Source organism: Salvelinus fontinalis, chromosome 3 (assembly GCF_029448725.1).
Source record: "Salvelinus fontinalis isolate EN_2023a chromosome 3, ASM2944872v1, whole genome shotgun sequence".
In the NCBI taxonomy this organism is placed as follows: domain Eukaryota; kingdom Metazoa; phylum Chordata; class Actinopteri; order Salmoniformes; family Salmonidae; genus Salvelinus; species Salvelinus fontinalis.
The window spans coordinates 59,462,027-59,479,016 of NC_074667.1; the positions used below are offsets into that span (position 1 = coordinate 59,462,027).

At 44.1% G+C, this 16,990-nt stretch overlaps 1 protein-coding gene across 3 annotated transcripts; it reads left to right on the top strand.

Moving 5' to 3' along the window:
• Positions 1 to 181: 181 nt before the first annotated feature.
• Positions 182 to 16,973, top strand: LOC129851225 (soluble calcium-activated nucleotidase 1-like). 3 transcript variants are annotated; one of them, XM_055917629.1, is made up of 6 exons: positions 182 to 391; positions 10,184 to 10,674; positions 12,198 to 12,324; positions 15,181 to 15,321; positions 15,461 to 15,664; positions 15,881 to 16,973. In XM_055917629.1, exons 2-6 carry the CDS (start codon positions 10,234 to 10,236, stop codon positions 16,249 to 16,251), a joined length of 1,284 nt encoding a protein of 427 aa, XP_055773604.1. In that variant the 5' UTR covers positions 182 to 391; positions 10,184 to 10,233; the 3' UTR covers positions 16,252 to 16,973. The 3 variants fall into 3 exon arrangements, with proteins under 3 accessions (XP_055773604.1, XP_055773603.1, XP_055773602.1); XM_055917628.1 differs by having other exon boundaries at positions 182 to 362; XM_055917627.1 differs by having other exon boundaries at positions 182 to 333.
• The last annotated feature ends 17 nt before the right edge of the window (positions 16,974 to 16,990 follow it).

Consider the following 16,990-nt stretch of genomic DNA (forward strand, 5'->3'; position numbering starts at 1 on the left):
GGGCCAATGTGTTCAACTCAGCGCGACGGACAGGATATTTTAAGCAAACGCTGGGTCAAGCGACGCAGAAAGGAACGGACCAATCAGGAAGCTCGTTGGAATGCGTCGGGTAGGCGGTGCGGCGGCGGCTGTGCGTCGTCATGCGCGGCAAGTTGGCAGAGTTTCCAGAGTTCATTCCGCTCGCGCCAGGGAAGTAGCGACAAGGCGGAAGTAGAGCTGGCTGCCTCAACTCTCTTCCAGCGATGGAGCAGGGGGAGTAGGGACCGAGAACCACCGCATTAACCTCCTCCAAACAGTCGCTACGGGGGGACGTGGATACCTCCCTCTCACCCAGTGAGTACGGCCTGTCTAAAGTATACCCAGTAAGTACGGTCTGTCTAAAGTATACCCAGTAAGTACGGTCTGTCTAAAGTATACAAAGCCAGGCATAATAAAGTAACGGATAATTTCAACTGACAAGCAGTCTGGAGGCGGATTTATCAATGCTATCCAATAAGCTAGCCCCTAATGCTAAAGTATTTTTGTACAAGCTAGCTAGGCGCTTGCTAAAAGTGGAATATACTTTCCGAAATTATTTCCGACCTTCTCTGACTTTTTCAGAGTTAACATTGATTGACAGTCATTCACCTAGCTTTTGACGTAGCTCCTACATGTATCATAGTTAGACCTCGATCATGACTCTGTTCCATTACTTTACACATATGAGTAATTGGACGAAGGCGTCTACAGTGGAGGTTTGTTAATAAGAGCCCAGACGTTCGGTCTGAACATTAACACGCATCGTTTGCGGTACGGTTTTGGAAGCATAACCTTATCGTTCATATAAGTGAGACATACTTTTCTCAAAACAAAAGGTTAAATTGAAACACACCTTTTATAGGGTTAGGGTTGGTGTTCCCACAAGGTCATATCTCCATGTTTCATCTGTTTACGGAAGACCGACGGAAGCATGCGACATGCTCATTATCTCGCATGCTCTGAACACCTGTGTGTAACAGAAGGCCGCCAGAAACATGTAGTCACTGAAAGATACTGTCAGCTGCGACTGTGATGAAGCCGGTTAAAACAGCATACAGTAAGTGTATATTGTATGTGTTCTGCATTTGTGAAATTATTTTGTGATATCAAAGTAGAGGGCTTTATGTTTCTAGAACCATATCGCAATCGACAATCGTTTCACGTTTAGATGGAGTATGTGGCTGTTTTGGCTGCAGAGATGGTCTACCTCTGAAAATAGCATAAGGTCCTTGGACCTTAAGGAGTGAAGGTATCAAAGCTAACTAGTAGCTAGATAAGCATTTGGTCAGTCTGCTAGTTTGACAGTCATTCGTTTTGCCCCAAGATTACTGGGGTGTAATCATTACACCGATTCTATAGCAAAACGTTTAGTCTCTTGCAAAAGTTTTGCAACAAAAACCATTTACTCTATAGAGATAGATGACTCATCTTTGTATCTGTTGAGTTATAGTGTCTGTGACAGAATGGGCAGTGCCATTGAAGCGAAAGCTATCTCTATTTTAAAGTACAGTAAAACCTCAATTAATAGGGTAGCCGGGTGTATATTTGCTTGACATTTGTTGACTGTTTTTGTGCTTGCAAGTTGGTGTAACAGTATAACTTTAAACCGTCCCCTCGCCCCGACACGGGCGCGAACCAGGGACCCTCTGCACACATCAACAACTGACACCCACGAAGCGTCGTTACCCATTGCTCCACAAAAGCCGCGGCCCTTGCAGAGCAAGGGGCAACACTACTTAAGTCTCAGAGCAAGTGACGTAACTGATTGAAATGCTACTAGCGCGTACCCGCTAACTAGCTAGCCATTTCACATCCGTTACACTCACCCCCCTGTCAACCTCCTCCTTTTCCGCAGCAACCAGTGATCCGGGTCAACAGCATCAATGTAACAGTTGTAACTTTAAACCGTCCCCTCGCCCCAACACGGGCGCGAACCAGGGACCTTCTGCACACATCAACAACGGTCGCCCACGAAGCATCGTTACCCATCGCTCCACAAAGGCCACGGCTCTTGCAGAGCAAGGGGCAACACTACTTAAGTCTCAGAGCAAGTGACGTAACTGATTGAAATGCTACTAGCGCGTACCCGCTAACTAGCTAGCCATTTCACATCCGTTACACTGGCCCTCAATGAGAATGTCCATGTTAACAGTTTATATCCATGATGAGTCTTCTATCGATCTATGGTTTACTCCAAACGGAAAACTCAAACAAGAGTTTGTATTGGACAAATTTGGGTAGGTCCATTCCTGGTTAGTTCCTTTTTCTCTGTTTGCTTCCGTTTGGTTCATAAACAGTTTCCATAATGAATACACCCCTTGTAGTCTGGCTAGATTTCTGTCTCCACCTCTCTTCCTGTCTTCGTGGCCATGATGTCTTGTTGGAGGGGACCTAGCTATATCAGGGGTGTCAAACTCTTTCATAAGACTTTATGCAGGTTTTGTTGTTTCCTTTTAATGTTTCCGATTCAAGACGTAGACGACCAGGTGAGGGGAGTTCCTAACTAATCAATGGCCTTAATTGATCAAGGTCGCAGTTGTAAATGAGAACTTGTTCTCAACTCGCCTACCTGGTTAAATAAAAACATTTAAAAAAATCAAATACAAGGGAGGAGCGAAAACCATTAGACACTCAGCCCTCCATGGAATGAGTTTGATCTGGTAGTGCACTATATAGGGAATAGTGTGCCATTTGAGACATATCCATTGTTTTATAACAGCCTATTAGCGAGTGATTATATCACCATAACAACAGTGGTGGTTTTGCCTCTTATGTGTTGTTTACTTATGGGTTAACGGTTCGTTATTTTGTGCTCCAGTCAATCAAACATTGTTACCTCATTTACCTGTATTAGGTTACATCACCTGGTTGCATCACAAATGACACCTTATTCCCTATGTAGTGCTCTACTTTTGAACAGGGCACTATGGTAAAGTAGTGTACTATATAGGGAATATGGTTCCATTTGGGACACTTGGTTTGTAGTTTTTTTGCTCCGTCATAATTGCACAGTTCTACCTTTCCTCTCACTGACTAGAGAGGGGGGGGATACAGGGACGGAGAGAGGGACACAGGGACGGAGAGGGGGATACAGGGTAGGAGAGAGGGATACGGAGACGGAGAGAGGGAGACGGAGAGGGGGATACAGGGACGGACGGAGAGGGGGATACAGGGACGGACGGAGAGGGGGGATTAAGGGACGGACGGAGAGGGGGATACAGGGACGGACGGAGAGGGGGATACAGGGACGGACGGAGAGGGGGATACAGGGACGGACGGAGAGGGGGATACAGGGACGGACGGAGAGGGGGATACAGGGACGGACGGAGAGATGGACGGAGAGAGGGATAAAAGGAGGGAGAGAGGAAGAGATGGAAATCACTTGCTGGATGAGCGGGTGGCAGAGAGGATAAGGGGCTGAAGAAAGGAATGCGGGCAAGTGAAGGAGAGGAATATGCCTGTTGCTGAGCGCTCAGGAAGGAGGAGGAGAAATGGTGAATAACGGAACACAGCTGGATCTGAGAGAGGAAGAGCTCAATAGTCGTCACAGCTGGTTTCTGTGGCAGGCAGGTTTGGGTTTACATGCAGTGTGAGGGCGGTGATTTGGTGAGTGACTGCTTGAGTGAGAGTGTGTTTGTGTTAGAGGCACATGGTTTTGATAGGAGAGACCAGTGTTAGTCTCTTGTGGTCGGCTGCCTCAGTAAGTCTTCACAGACTGGCTGATAACCTCATGATGATACATCCTACTCTCCTTAACTACACAGCTAACCTGTTGACATCTCTTTCTTTTACCTTTATTTAACTAGGCAAGTCAGTTAAGAACAAATTCTTATTTACAATGACGGCCTACTCCGGCCAAACCCTTACGACGCTGGGGCAATTGTGCGCCGCCCTATGGGACTCCCAATCACAGCCGGATGTGATACAGCCTGGAATAGAACCAGGGTCTGTAGTGACGCCTCTAGCACTGAGATGTAGTGCCTTAGACCGCTGCACCACTCAGGAGCCCTAACTGAAGTGGAACAGAACCAGTGTTTATGTAACAGTTTTTCTTTCCAAAATGGCACCCTATTCCCTACATAGTGCACTGCTTTTCAACCCTATGGCCCCTGGTCAAAATAAGTGCCTTAAACAGGAAATATGGTACCGTTTTGGACACATCCTACAGTGTTTAGTAATCATTTAGTCTCTCCTAGACCAGAGGCAGATAGCATCAAGGGAGACTCCACTCCACAGCAGTTGGTTCCCCTTACAGAGAAAATGTGTGTTTCCCTGGGGTCAAATACTATTTAAAATAATTTCAAAATACATTATCTGGGCTTGATTGAGCTTGCCTGGCACAGTGGAACCAATAGAATAGTTGCAAGCAGTCAAACTCCACCCATCTGGGACTCCAACATGCTAGAGAGCAAACGCTAAAAGTCTTTGAAAGATTTAAAATAGTATTTGAACCCTGGTACGTATTCTACAGTATTGTAGTGTCTAGCCCTTGTTGCCTGTCTTGTAGCATTGCGTGACTCAGTAGTACAAGTGAGTGGGTGCATAACTGTGACAGAGGAACAACGGAACTAGTACCTACTTGTCTCTACCTTTTTTAAAGTCTGCTGCCCCTGGCAACCATGATGCAAGACATGCAGAGAACGGGTCATCTTGTCTGTACCACACACTAGAGGTCGACCGAGTATGATTTTTCAACGCCGATACCGATTATTGGAGGACCAAAAAAAGACCATACCGATTAATCGGCCGATTTAATAAAATAAAATAAAACATGTTTTTTATTTGTAATAATGGCAATTACAACAATACTGAATGAACACTTATTTTAACTTAATATAATACATTAATAAAATCAATTTAGCCTCAAATAAATAATGTTCAATGTTCAATTTGGTTTAAATAATGCAAAAACAAAGTGTTGGAGAAGAAAGTAAAAGTGCAATATGTGCCATGTAAGAAAGCTAACGTTTAAGTTCCTTGCTCAGAACATGAGAACATATGAAAGCTGGTGGTTCCTTTTAACATGAGTCTTCAATATTCCCAGATAAGAAGTTTTAGGTTGTAGTTATTATAGGAATTATAGGACTATTTATCTCTATACGATTTGTATTTCATATACCTTTGACTATTGGATGTTCTTATAGGCACTTTAGTATTGCCAGTGTAACAGTATAGCTTCCATCCCTCTCCTCGCCGCTACCTGGGCTCGAACCAGGAACACATCGACAACAGCCACCCTCGAAGCAGCATTACCCATGCAGAGCAAGGGGAACAACTACCCCAAGTCTCAGAGCGAGTGACGTTTGAAACTCTATTAGCGCGCACCCCGCTAACTAGCTAGCCATTTCACATCGGTTACACCAGCCTAATCTCGGGAGTTGATAGGTTTGAAGTCATAAACAGCGCAATGCTTGAAGCATTGCGAAGAGCTGCTGGCAAAATGCACGAAAGTGCTGTTTGAGTGAATGCTTACGAGCCTGCTGGTGCCTACCATCGCTCAGTCTGCTCTATCAAATCATAGACTTAATTATAACATAATAACACACAGAAATACGAGCCTTAGGTCATTAATATGGTCGAATCCAGAAACTATCATCTCGAAAACAAAACGTTTATTCTTTCAGTGAAATACAGAACCGTTCTGTATTTTATCTAACGGGTGGCATAAGTCTAAATATTCCTGTTACATTGCACAACCTTCAATGTTATGTCATAATTACGTAAAATTCTGGCAAATTAGTTTGCAATGAGCCAGGCGGCCCAAACTGTTGCATGTACCCTGACTCTGCGTGCAATGAACGCAAGAGAAGTGACACAATTTCACCTGGTTAATATTGCCTGCTCCCTAGGAGAGGGGGTGACCTTGATAATTTATTGTTAAAACGAGAGGCTGTCTGGATCTTTAACTTAAAGACCCTTGCTTCCTTCGGTCTCAACGTAGACTTTGATCTGAACCCATTCTTGTGATTATTGTGACTTTGCAATTGTAATTGTTTGTAAGCTTGTGTAGTCTAAAATGAATCTATGATCGTATGCTATCCATTTGTTTTTTGAATGCTGCTCTTTGTATGCCATTTTAATATTTGAGAATGAACCAATGATATTAGGCCACTCTTGGCCATGATTACAGACACCTGTGTGTCTTTTGACACTATATAAACGAGTCATCCCGCAGTGTTTGTGATTATACCCTGATGAAGACAGCTTGGCTGTGGAAACATTGGTAATTACATTTTTGCATCTGAGCTCCTAGAGTGTGCGGATCTCCTTTATTTTTAATATTGCCTGCTAACCTGGATTTATTTTAGCTAAATATGCAGGTTTAAAAATATATACTTCTGTGTATTGATTTTAAGAAAGGCATTGATGTTTATGGTTAGGTACACGTTGGAGCAACGACAGTCCTTTTTCACGAATGCGCACCGCATCGATTATATGCAACGCAGAACACGCTAGATAAACTAGTAATATCATCAACCATGTGTAGTTATAACTAGTGATTATAATTGATTGTTTTTTATAAGATACTTTTAATGCTAGCTAGCAAATTCGCGTAACAGGCGTGCTCCTCGTGAGGCAGGTGGTTAGAGCGTTGGACTAGTTAACCGTAAGGTTGCAAGATTGAATCCCTGAGCTGACAAGGTAAAAATCGGTCGTTCTGCCCCTGAACAAGGCAGTTAACCCACCGTTCCTAGGCCGTCATTGAAAATAAGAATGTGTTCTTAACTGACTTGCCTAGTTAAATTAATGGTGTAAAAAAAAAAAATGGCAAAATCGGCATCCAGAATGACCGATTTCCGATTGTTATGAAAACTTGAATTTGGCCCTATTTAATCGGCCATTCAAATTAATCGGTCGACCTCTATCTATATCTCTCTCTCTCTCTCTCACTCTCACACACACACACACACACACACACACACACACACACACACACACACACACACACACACACACACACACACACACACACACACACAGCCCTCTCCAGTTTCAACTGGAAGGCACCTGTTCCCTCTCCTCCACCCAGCCATGGCACCCTATTCCCAAAATAGAGCCTTATGGGACCATGTCCCATGTCAACAGTAGTACACTACATACAGAATGGGTGTTCAGGTACCACACCTGTGTTCAGGTAGGGGGAAGTTGCCTCTATACGCTGTTGTGTTGGGTCAGTTTGGCATTTTCCCTACTCCTAGTTAAAGATGGGACTGGGGTAGGTGAAGCTGACTGTAGATCTGTATCTAGTGGTAAACGACACCTAGAAGAGCTGGTAGCCCAGGGTCATATTCATTAGTGCAAACTTGTTGCAACGGGAAATGTTACGCAAAAAAAAACGGACATTCTTTCTTATTGGATAAGTTCAGTTTCTGTCTGTTTTTTTTTGTTTAGTGTCTAGTGAATACGACCCAGTCATGGGGAGCCTTGTTCAGTCACTAGCTGGTTTAGTGTCTAGTGAATACGACCCAGTTCTGGGGAGCCTTGTTCAGTCACTAGCTGGTTTAGTGTCTAGTGAATACGACCCAGTCCTGGGGAGCCTTGTTCAGTCACTAGCTGGTTTAGTGTCTAGTGAATACGACCCAGTCCTCGGGGAGCCTTGTTCAGTCACTAGCTGGTTTCCATCTAATTTGCTGACAGATCTTCATGCAAATATTTAAACAAATCTGCATAAAGAAACATTTTTGCATTTTCCCAACAGTGGAGTTTCCTTCAAACAGACTTGTTGCGGTTAAAAGTCAGTGCATGATGACTTGGTGAACAAAATGTACTTTTTAACGTTTTATTTGGTACATGAAAACTTAAAAGTTCAACGTGTTTCCATCACATTTTCACCTCCACGTGTTCTCTAACCACAGTTGTCACATGCAGTGTGGTTAGGCTACCTACATTATGATGTTATTATGCATACGAGCAAGAGGATTTTTTATTAGTCAAGCGGCAGTTAAGCATCAATCATCATGTCACCAGAATAAGACCCTGGATATTTATTGAAAGGAGCATCAAGCTCATCACCGTGCACTTTCCCCACCCTGTGAAGTTCATCACGACTTATTTAATCTGTAGCCTAATAAACTGCATGCTGTCCTGAGTCATAGTGGGAGGCCCACACACACCATCTCATCACGTGACTCCATGTTTACTTACATATGATGGATAATAAACCAATATTTGCTGATGAAGGCATGTCCACCACCATCTCTCGCATAATACATTTTACAGACACAAAAAGATCCCACCATGTCGAACGAACAAATGACCTCTCGGAATTAATACAATTGTATCGAAACTACCTGTTTCCATCTCAGATGTAGTGATTTTCATTTTTACAAGGGATGACTTTACTGTGGATTGAAACATGGTTAGTGGAATGGACATTTTGACTAGTGCTCAGCACCAGGCTGCAGTATAATAATAAACAATATAATGTTCAGCACCAGGCTGCAGTATAATAATAAACAATATAATGTTCAGCACCAGGCTGCAGTATAATAATAAACAATATAGTGTTCAGCACCAGGCTGCAGTATAATAATAAACAGTGGACCATATAGTGTTCAGCACCAGGCTGCAGTATAATAATAAACAATATAATGTTCAGCACCAGGCTGCAGTATAATAATAAACAATATAGTGTTCAGCACCAGGCTGCAGTATAATAATAAACAGTGGACCATATAATGTTCAGCACCGGGCTGCAGTATAACAATAAACAATATAGTGTTCAGCACCAGGCTGCAGTATAATAATAAACAGTGGACCATATAATGTTCAGCACCAGGCTGCAGTATAATAATAAACAGTGGACCATATAGTGTTCAGCACCAGGCTGCAGTATAATAATAAACAATATAGTGTTCAGCACCAGGCTGCAGTATAATAATAAACAATATAATGTTCAGCACCAGGCTGCAGTATAATAATAAACAATATAATGTTCAGCACCAGGCTGCATTATAATAATAAACAATATAGTGTTCAACACCAGGCTGCAGTATAACAATAAACAATATAGTGTTCAACACCAGGCTGCAGTATAATAATAAACAATATAGTGTTCAGCACCAGGCTGCAGTATAATAATAAACAATATAATGTTCAGCACCAGGCTGCAGTATAATAATAAACAATATAATGTTCAGCACCAGGCTGCAGTATAATAATAAACAATATAGTGTTCAGCACCAGGCTGCAGTATAATAATAAACAATATAATGTTCAGCACCAGGCTGCAGTATAACAATAAACAATATAGTGTTCAGCACCAGGCTGCAGTATAATAATAAACAATATAGTGTTCAGCACCAGGCTGCAGTATAATAATAAACAATATAGTGTTCAGCACCAGGCTGCAGTATAACAATAAACAATATAATGTTCAGCACCAGGCTGCAGTATAATAATAAACAATATAATGTTCAGCACCGGGCTGCAGTATAATAATAAACAATATAATGTTCAGCACCAGGCTGCAGTATAATAATAAACAATATAATGTTCAGCACCGGGCTGCAGTATAATAATAAACAATATAATGTTCAGCACCAGGCTGCAGTATAATAATAAACAATATAATGTTCAGCACCAGGCTGCAGTATAATAATAAACAATATAATGTTCAGCACCAGGCTGCAGTATAATAATAAACAATATAATGTTCAGCACCAGGCTGCAGTATAATAATAAACAATATAATGTTCAGCACCAGGCTGCAGTATAATAATAAACAATATAGTGTTCAGCACCGGGCTGCAGTATAATAATAAACAATATAATGTTCAGCACCGGGCTGCAGTATAATAATAAACAATATAGTGTTCAGCACCAGGCTGCAGTATAATAATAAACAATATAGTGTTCAGCACCAGGCTGCAGTATAATAATAAACAATATAGTGTTCAGCACCAGGCTGCAGTATAATAATAAACAATATAGTGTTCAGCACCAGGCTGCAGTATAATAATAAACAATATAGTGTTCAGCACCAGGCTGCAGTATAATAATAAACAGTGGACAATATAGTGATATGGACATTTTCTCTTTTCCTCTTTCCAATTCTCTTTCTCCTTTTACCCCCTGCATCTCTGGCTTCTTTCTCTCTGTCATCACTCACTCATTCACTCACTCACCCGTCCCTTCTTTCCCTCCCCCATGTCCATTATCTCAGGGTATAATTCAGAGCCGGAACGTGGTGGTGGTCCTGATGATTCCAGTTCCATGAATTCCCTGCGGATCTCCGTTCGAGGCCTTCCCGCCCTGGCCTTCATGGCCTGCGCTGCCTCCGACCCCCGCTTCCGCCTAAAATGGAGGGCCATCACTGTGGCAACGCTCCTCGCCCTCGCCCTGCTGCTTTACCTGCACCAGACGACGGGGGTCGGGACTGGCGGCAATGACTTCTTCGGCGGCGTCTCCTCTGACCGCCTCCATCACCACGGTAACGGGGCGCAAAGCTGGTGGACGAACAATGACAAGGAAGTAAACAATAATGGTAACCGTCAACCGGTGGCTGCAGTGAGATCCAACGGCGGCGTCAACTGGAAGAATAAACACTACAACGACACATATCCTCTCAGCCCGCCGGAGAGGGTTGCGTCCGGGAGCATCCGGTACCGTATTGGGGTGATCGCCGACTTGGACACGGCCTCAAGGAGCACCAAGGTATTTACATCGTGCTCCTTGATTAAAAAAAACACATTTCAGCTTTATCTGTAATTAGACTGTGTTTATGTTCTTTTTCTTTTTAATTTATTATAAATCTCCCCAATTTCGTGGTATCCAATTGGTAGTGACAGTCTTGTCTCATCGCTGCAACTCCCGTACGGACTCGGGAGAAGCGAAGGCCGAGAGCCGTGTGCGCTCCGAAACACGACCCAGCCAAGCCGCACTGCTTCTTGACACAATGCCCGCTTAACCCGGAAGCCAGCTGCACCAATGTGTCAGAGGAAACACCTTACACCTGGTGTCAGCGTGTACTGCGCCCGGCCGCCACAGGATTCGCTAGTGTGCGATGGGACAAGGACATCCCTGCCGGCCAAACCCTCCCCTAACCCGGACGACGCTGGGCCAATTGTGCGCCGCCCCATGGGCCGGCTGCGACTGAGCCTGGACTCGAACCCAGGATCTCTATTGTCACAGCTAGCAGTGTGATGCAGAGCCTTAGACCACAGCTAGCAGTGTGATGCAGAGCCTTAGACCACAGCTAGCAGTGTGATGCAGAGCCTTAGACCACAGCTAGCAGTGTGATGCAGAGCCTTAGACCACAGCTAGCAGTGTGATGCAGAGCCTTAGACCACAGCTAGCAGTGTGATGCAGAGCCTTAGACCACAGCTAGCAGTGCGATGCAGAGCCTTAGACCACAGCTAGCAGTGTGATGCAGAGCCTTAGACCACAGCTAGCAGTGTGATGCAGAGCCTTAGACCACAGCTAGCAGTGTGATGCAGAGCCTTAGACCACAGCTAGCAGTGCGATGCAGAGCCTTAGACCACAGCTAGCAGTGTGATGCAGAGCCTTAGACCACAGCTAGCAGTGTGATGCAGAGCCTTAGACCACAGCTAGCAGTGTGATGCAGAGCCTTAGACCACAGCTAGCAGTGTGATGCAGAGCCTTAGACCACAGCTAGCAGTGCGATGCAGAGCCTTAGACCACAGCTAGCAGTGTGATGCAGAGCCTTAGACCACAGCTAGCAGTGCGATGCAGAGCCTTAGACCACAGCTAGCAGTGTGATGCAGAGCCTTAGACCACAGCTAGCAGTGTGATGCAGAGCCTTAGACCACAGCTAGCAGTGTGATGCAGAGCCTTAGACCACAGCTAGCAGTGTGATGCAGAGCCTTAGACCACAGCTAGCAGTGTGATGCAGAGCCTTAGACCACAGCTAGCAGTGTGATGCAGTGCCTTAGACTACAGCTAGCAGTGTGATGCAGAGCCTTAGACCACAGCTAGCAGTGCGATGCAGTTCTTTTATTCATCCGTTTGCTTTATAACTGTTTTACTCTGAAGCGTGTGGTGATTTTAAATGTACTCAAAAGAAAATGTGATTGGATTTGATGTTAATTCAACAAGCTTATTTTATTTTAAGGAGCAGACGTGTTTAGCTACGTCAGGGATTAATACAGTATTTCTTCATTTATCTTATGTTATTTTATCTTAAGAGAAATTGTTTATTCTACTCCTATGTCCTGTAGGGTCAGACGTGGTTTAGCGTCATGCGGAGGGGCCACCTGTTGGTGTCTGAGAGTGGGGACAGAGTGGAGGTGGAGTGGGACGCAGACAGCCTGACCCTGGAGAGCCACCTGGCTGAGAAGGGACGAGGTGGTTTTAATTACTGTGGTTCCATCTATAATGGCACTCTCTTCCCTATTTAGTGCACCACTTGGTAGTGCAGTATACAGCGAATAGGGTGCCATTTGGGACTCGAACCGTGTTGTACCATTTTTTCAAATGGCTTCAAAGCTTTTTTTTTTATATCAGCATTTGTCACAAACTGCTTTTAAAGCTGGGGCGACCTGACCAAATTCACATAGAAATGCGTGTTATAGATCTGTAGTTCTCATTGAAAGCAAGTCTAAGAAGTGGTAGGTCTGTCCTATGTGGGCTATTTCTGTGCTTCCTGTTCTTAAGTTTTAGGTTATCTACACTATACCTGTGTTTTGTCACAACTATTAGAATTGTATCAACCAGGAAATGGCTGAGTGATTTCTGCATAGTGTGTCTTTACAGTAACCCGGCCTAGACCCCAAAGACTAAGCAGAAGAGGAGAATGGTTTAAACCAGGGGTTCTCAAACCTCTCCTCAGGGACCCCCAAGTCGTTCCATGTGTTTGATCTATTCCAGAGCTAGCACACCTGATTCAACTTGTCAACTAATCATCAAACCGTCAACTAGGTGAATCAGGTGAGCTAGTTCTACAATGGAATTGTGAAACGTCCGAGGTTCCACGAGGAGAGCTTTGAAAGCCACTGGTTTAAACCACTGTGTTGTGTTCTCTGCCTGGCTGCCAGACCACTCTGATTCTGCTCTCTTTCCTTATGTAAGGAGTGGCTAGAGGGCAGAGACGGACTGGCAGCCAGGCTAGTATCACATAACAGTAGTTGGAATGTGTTCTCCTTCTGTCATATGAGAAGTATAAATCTTCAGAAAGTATTCATACTCTGTGACTTATTCCACATTTTATTGTGTTACAGCCTGAATTCAACATAGCTTTAATATGTTTTTCCTCTCACCCATCTACACACAATAGCCCGTAATGACAAAGTGAAAACATTTATTGAAAATGAAATCCAGAAATATCTTATTTACATAAGTATTCACACCCTTGAGTCAATACATGTTAGAATAATCTTTGGCAGCGATTACAGCTGTGAGTGTTTCTGGGAAAGTTTCTAAGAGCTGTGCACAGTCTTTGCCTTCTTAATAAAAAAATTATTCAAGCTCTGTCAAATTGGTTGTTGAGCATTGCTAGACAACCAAGTCTTGCCATCGATTTTTAAGTAGACTTAATTAAAAACTGTAACTTGGCCACTCAGGAACATTAACTGTCTTCTTGGTAAGCAACTCCAGTGTAGATTTGGCCTTGTGTTTTAGGTTATTGTACTGCTGAAAGGTGAATTAATCTGCCAGTGTCTGGTGGAAAGCAGACTGAACCAGGTTTTCCTCTAGGATGTTGCCTGTGCTTAGCTCTATTCCGTTTCTGGTTTATCCTGAAAAACAACTCTGCCCTTAACAATTACACGCATGCCCATAACATGATGCAGACACCACTATGCTTAAAAATATGGAGAGTGGTACTCAGTAATGTGTTGTATTGGATTTGCCCCAAACATAACACTTTGTATTCAGGACAAAAAGTTAATTGCTTTGCCACATTTTTAGCAGTATTACTTGTTTAGTGCGTTGTTGCAAACAGGATGCATGTTTTGGAATATTTTTTATTCTGTACAGCCTTCCTTCTTTCCACTCTGTCAATTAGGTTAGTAATGTGGATGTTGTTCAACAATGTTGTTGAACTCTCAGCCATTCAACTCTTTAACTGTTTTAAAGTCACCGTTGGCCTCATTGTGAAATCCGTGAGCGGTTTCCTTCCTCTCCTGAGTTAGGAAGGACGCCTGTATCTTTGTAGTGACTGGGTGTATTGATACACCATCCAAAATGTAACTAATAACTTCACCATGCTCAAAGGGATATTCAATGTCTGCTTTTTATGTGTTCCCATCTACCAATAGGTGCCCTTCTTTGTAAGGCATTGGAAAACCTCCCAGGTCTTTGTGGTCGAATCTCTGTTTTAAATCCACTGCTCGACTGAGGGACCTTACAGATAATTGTATGTGTGGGGTACAGAGGGGCGGCAGGTAGCCTAGTGGTTAGAGCGTTGGGCCAGTAACCGAAAGGTTGCTAGATCGAATCCCCCAGCTGACAAGGCAAAAATCTGTCGTTCTGCCCCTGAACACTGTTACTAGGCCGTCATTGTATATAAGAATTTGTTCTTAACTGACTTGCCTAGTTAAATAAAGGTTCAATAAATATAAAAAAAGGTAAATAAAAGATGAGGTAGTCATTCAAAAATCATGTTAAAGACTATTATTGCACACAGAGTGAGTTCATGCAACTTATGTGACTTGTTAAGCACATTTGTATCTCTGAACTTAAGGCTTGCCATAACAAAGGGGTTGAATACTTATTGACTCAAGACATTTCAGCTTTTTATTAATTAGTAAAAATGTCTAAAAACATTCTTCCACTTTGACATTATGAGGTATTGTGTGTAGGCCAGTGACAAAACAATCTCAATTTAATACATTTTAAATTCAGGCTGTAACACAATGGAAAAAGTTAAGGAGTGTGAATACTTTCTGTACTTAATATTAATGAAGACTGCATCATACTGACCGACTGATCATCGCACTGACCGACTGATCATCGCACTGACCGACTGATCATCGCACTGACCGACTGATCATCGCACTGACCGACTGATCATCGCACTGACCGACTGATCATCGCACTGACCGACTGATCATCGCACTGACCGACTGATCATCGCACTGACCGACTGATCATCGCACTGACCGACTGATCATCGTACTGACCGACTGATCATCGTACTGACCGACTGATCATCGTATTGACCGACTGATCATCGTATTGACTGACTGATCATTGTACCCCCAGGTATGGAGCTGTCGGAGCTAGTTGCGTTCAACGGTCACCTGTACAGTGTGGACGACCGTACAGGAGTTGTCTACAGGATAGAGGGGAACCAGGCGGTACCCTGGGTGATACTGACTGATGGAGACGGGTCTGTCTCAAAAGGTCAGTGTGTGTGTGTGGGGGGCTCAAAACAGAGTGGCTGGCCCTGAAGGATGAGTGTCTGTACGTGGGGCGGTTCTGGGTAAAGAGTGGTTCACCAGGACCAGACTGTAATAACCTCTAACCCTTGACCTCTGTGTAGGGTTCAAGGCGGAGTGGCTGGCGGTGAAGGATGAGTGCCTCTACGTGGGGGGTCTGGGTAAAGAGTGGACGACCACTACCGGAGAGTTCATCAACGACAACCCCCAATGGATCAAGGTCGTGGGTTACCGCGGCGACGTGGAACACGAGAACTGGGTACCGCGTTACAACGCCCTGCGCCGCGCAGCCGGGATTCAACCGCCAGGTGAGGGAGGGGGGCGGAGTCTAATACACCTGTCTTTAATCCTCTTGGTTCCTGGAAGAATGTATGACTCTCTCTGTTCCTCTGAAGATGTCACTTTCTATTCTCTTTCTCCGAGGCGACCTGATGCACCAAGTCAGTTGTGTGGAAAAACACTCCCTCGATCATCTCACACTTTCTCTCTCATATATCTCCCCTTTCTCTCTTTCTCCCGTCCAGGTTACCTGATCCATGAGTCTGCGGCGTGGTCCGACCGCCTCCAGCGCTGGTTCTTCCTCCCCCGCCGCGCCAGCTCCGAACGCTACGATGAGATGGCCGACGAGCGCCGCGCCACCAACCTCCTCCTCTCCTGCCCCTCGGACTTCCGCGACATCACCGTGGGGCACGCTGGACCGCTCCACCCAACGCACGGTTTCTCCTCGTTCAAGTTCGTACCGGACACCGACGATCAGATCGTACTCGCGTTGAAGTCGGAGGAGGACGCGGGGAAGATAGCGACGTATATCCTGGCGTTTACGTTAGACGGGAGGATGTTACTGCCAGAGACGAAGATAGGAGACCTGAAGTATGAAGGACTGGAGTTTATTTAAAATGGAGGGATGGGGAGATCCTTAGGAGAGACTGGAGAGGGGGTTGGATGCAGAATACAACAGGACAGGGTTGGTTGTTAGAACTTAAACATCACCGACCTGTGAAGTAGTGTGATGAGGTAGGAGGACTCTGTTCCAGGAAGGTCCCAGTCATCACCAAGGTTGTCCAGAAAAACGACTAGTGTTGTAAGATTCTTCACATGGGCGACTTCCTGCCCCATAAAGGAGTCTGGGTAATGTAGTCCACTACGTCTGGGTTTAAACAGGCAGCCCAATTCTGAGGTTTTTACCAATCACATCAGATCTGACTGGTCAAAATAATTGGCTGCATATCTAAACGCAGCCGAAGGAGACCTATGGTTGAACAACGGTCGTAAAAACTGTGACGCTCACAGGAACAAAAATACTAAAATTGACAGGGTTGTGTTCAGTAGGCACAAATCGGAAAGAAACGTTTTAAAACTGAGCATTAATTACCTGAAGTTGTCCAATAAGGCCAGTAATTTTTTTTTTTTTACATTTGTGCCTTCTGAAGAGGACCCTTGTTTAAACTAACACTGACTCACAAATGCAAAACTTAGATGACGTTGGTTTGTCAACATTTGCCATATGTTGACCAGACTACTGAATAAGATGCATGATCTTCTTACACCAGCTGTTATGTTAATAACTTGTTTTCTCTCTTAAAACAGAACACCTCAGATTAAAATGTTCATATGTCATTCTGGTTCTTGATCAG

Coding starts and splice junctions, on each gene's coding strand:
- LOC129851225 (XM_055917629.1), top strand. CDS start 10,234: ATGAATTCCCTGCGGATCTCCGTTCGAGGCCTTCCCGCCCTGGCCTTC. Junction 12,325..15,180: donor CCTGGCTGAGAAGGGACGAG/GTGGTTTTAATT, acceptor TTGTACCCCCAG/GTATGGAGCTGTCGGAGCTA. Junction 15,665..15,880: donor AGCCGGGATTCAACCGCCAG/GTGAGGGAGGGG, acceptor TCTCCCGTCCAG/GTTACCTGATCCATGAGTCT.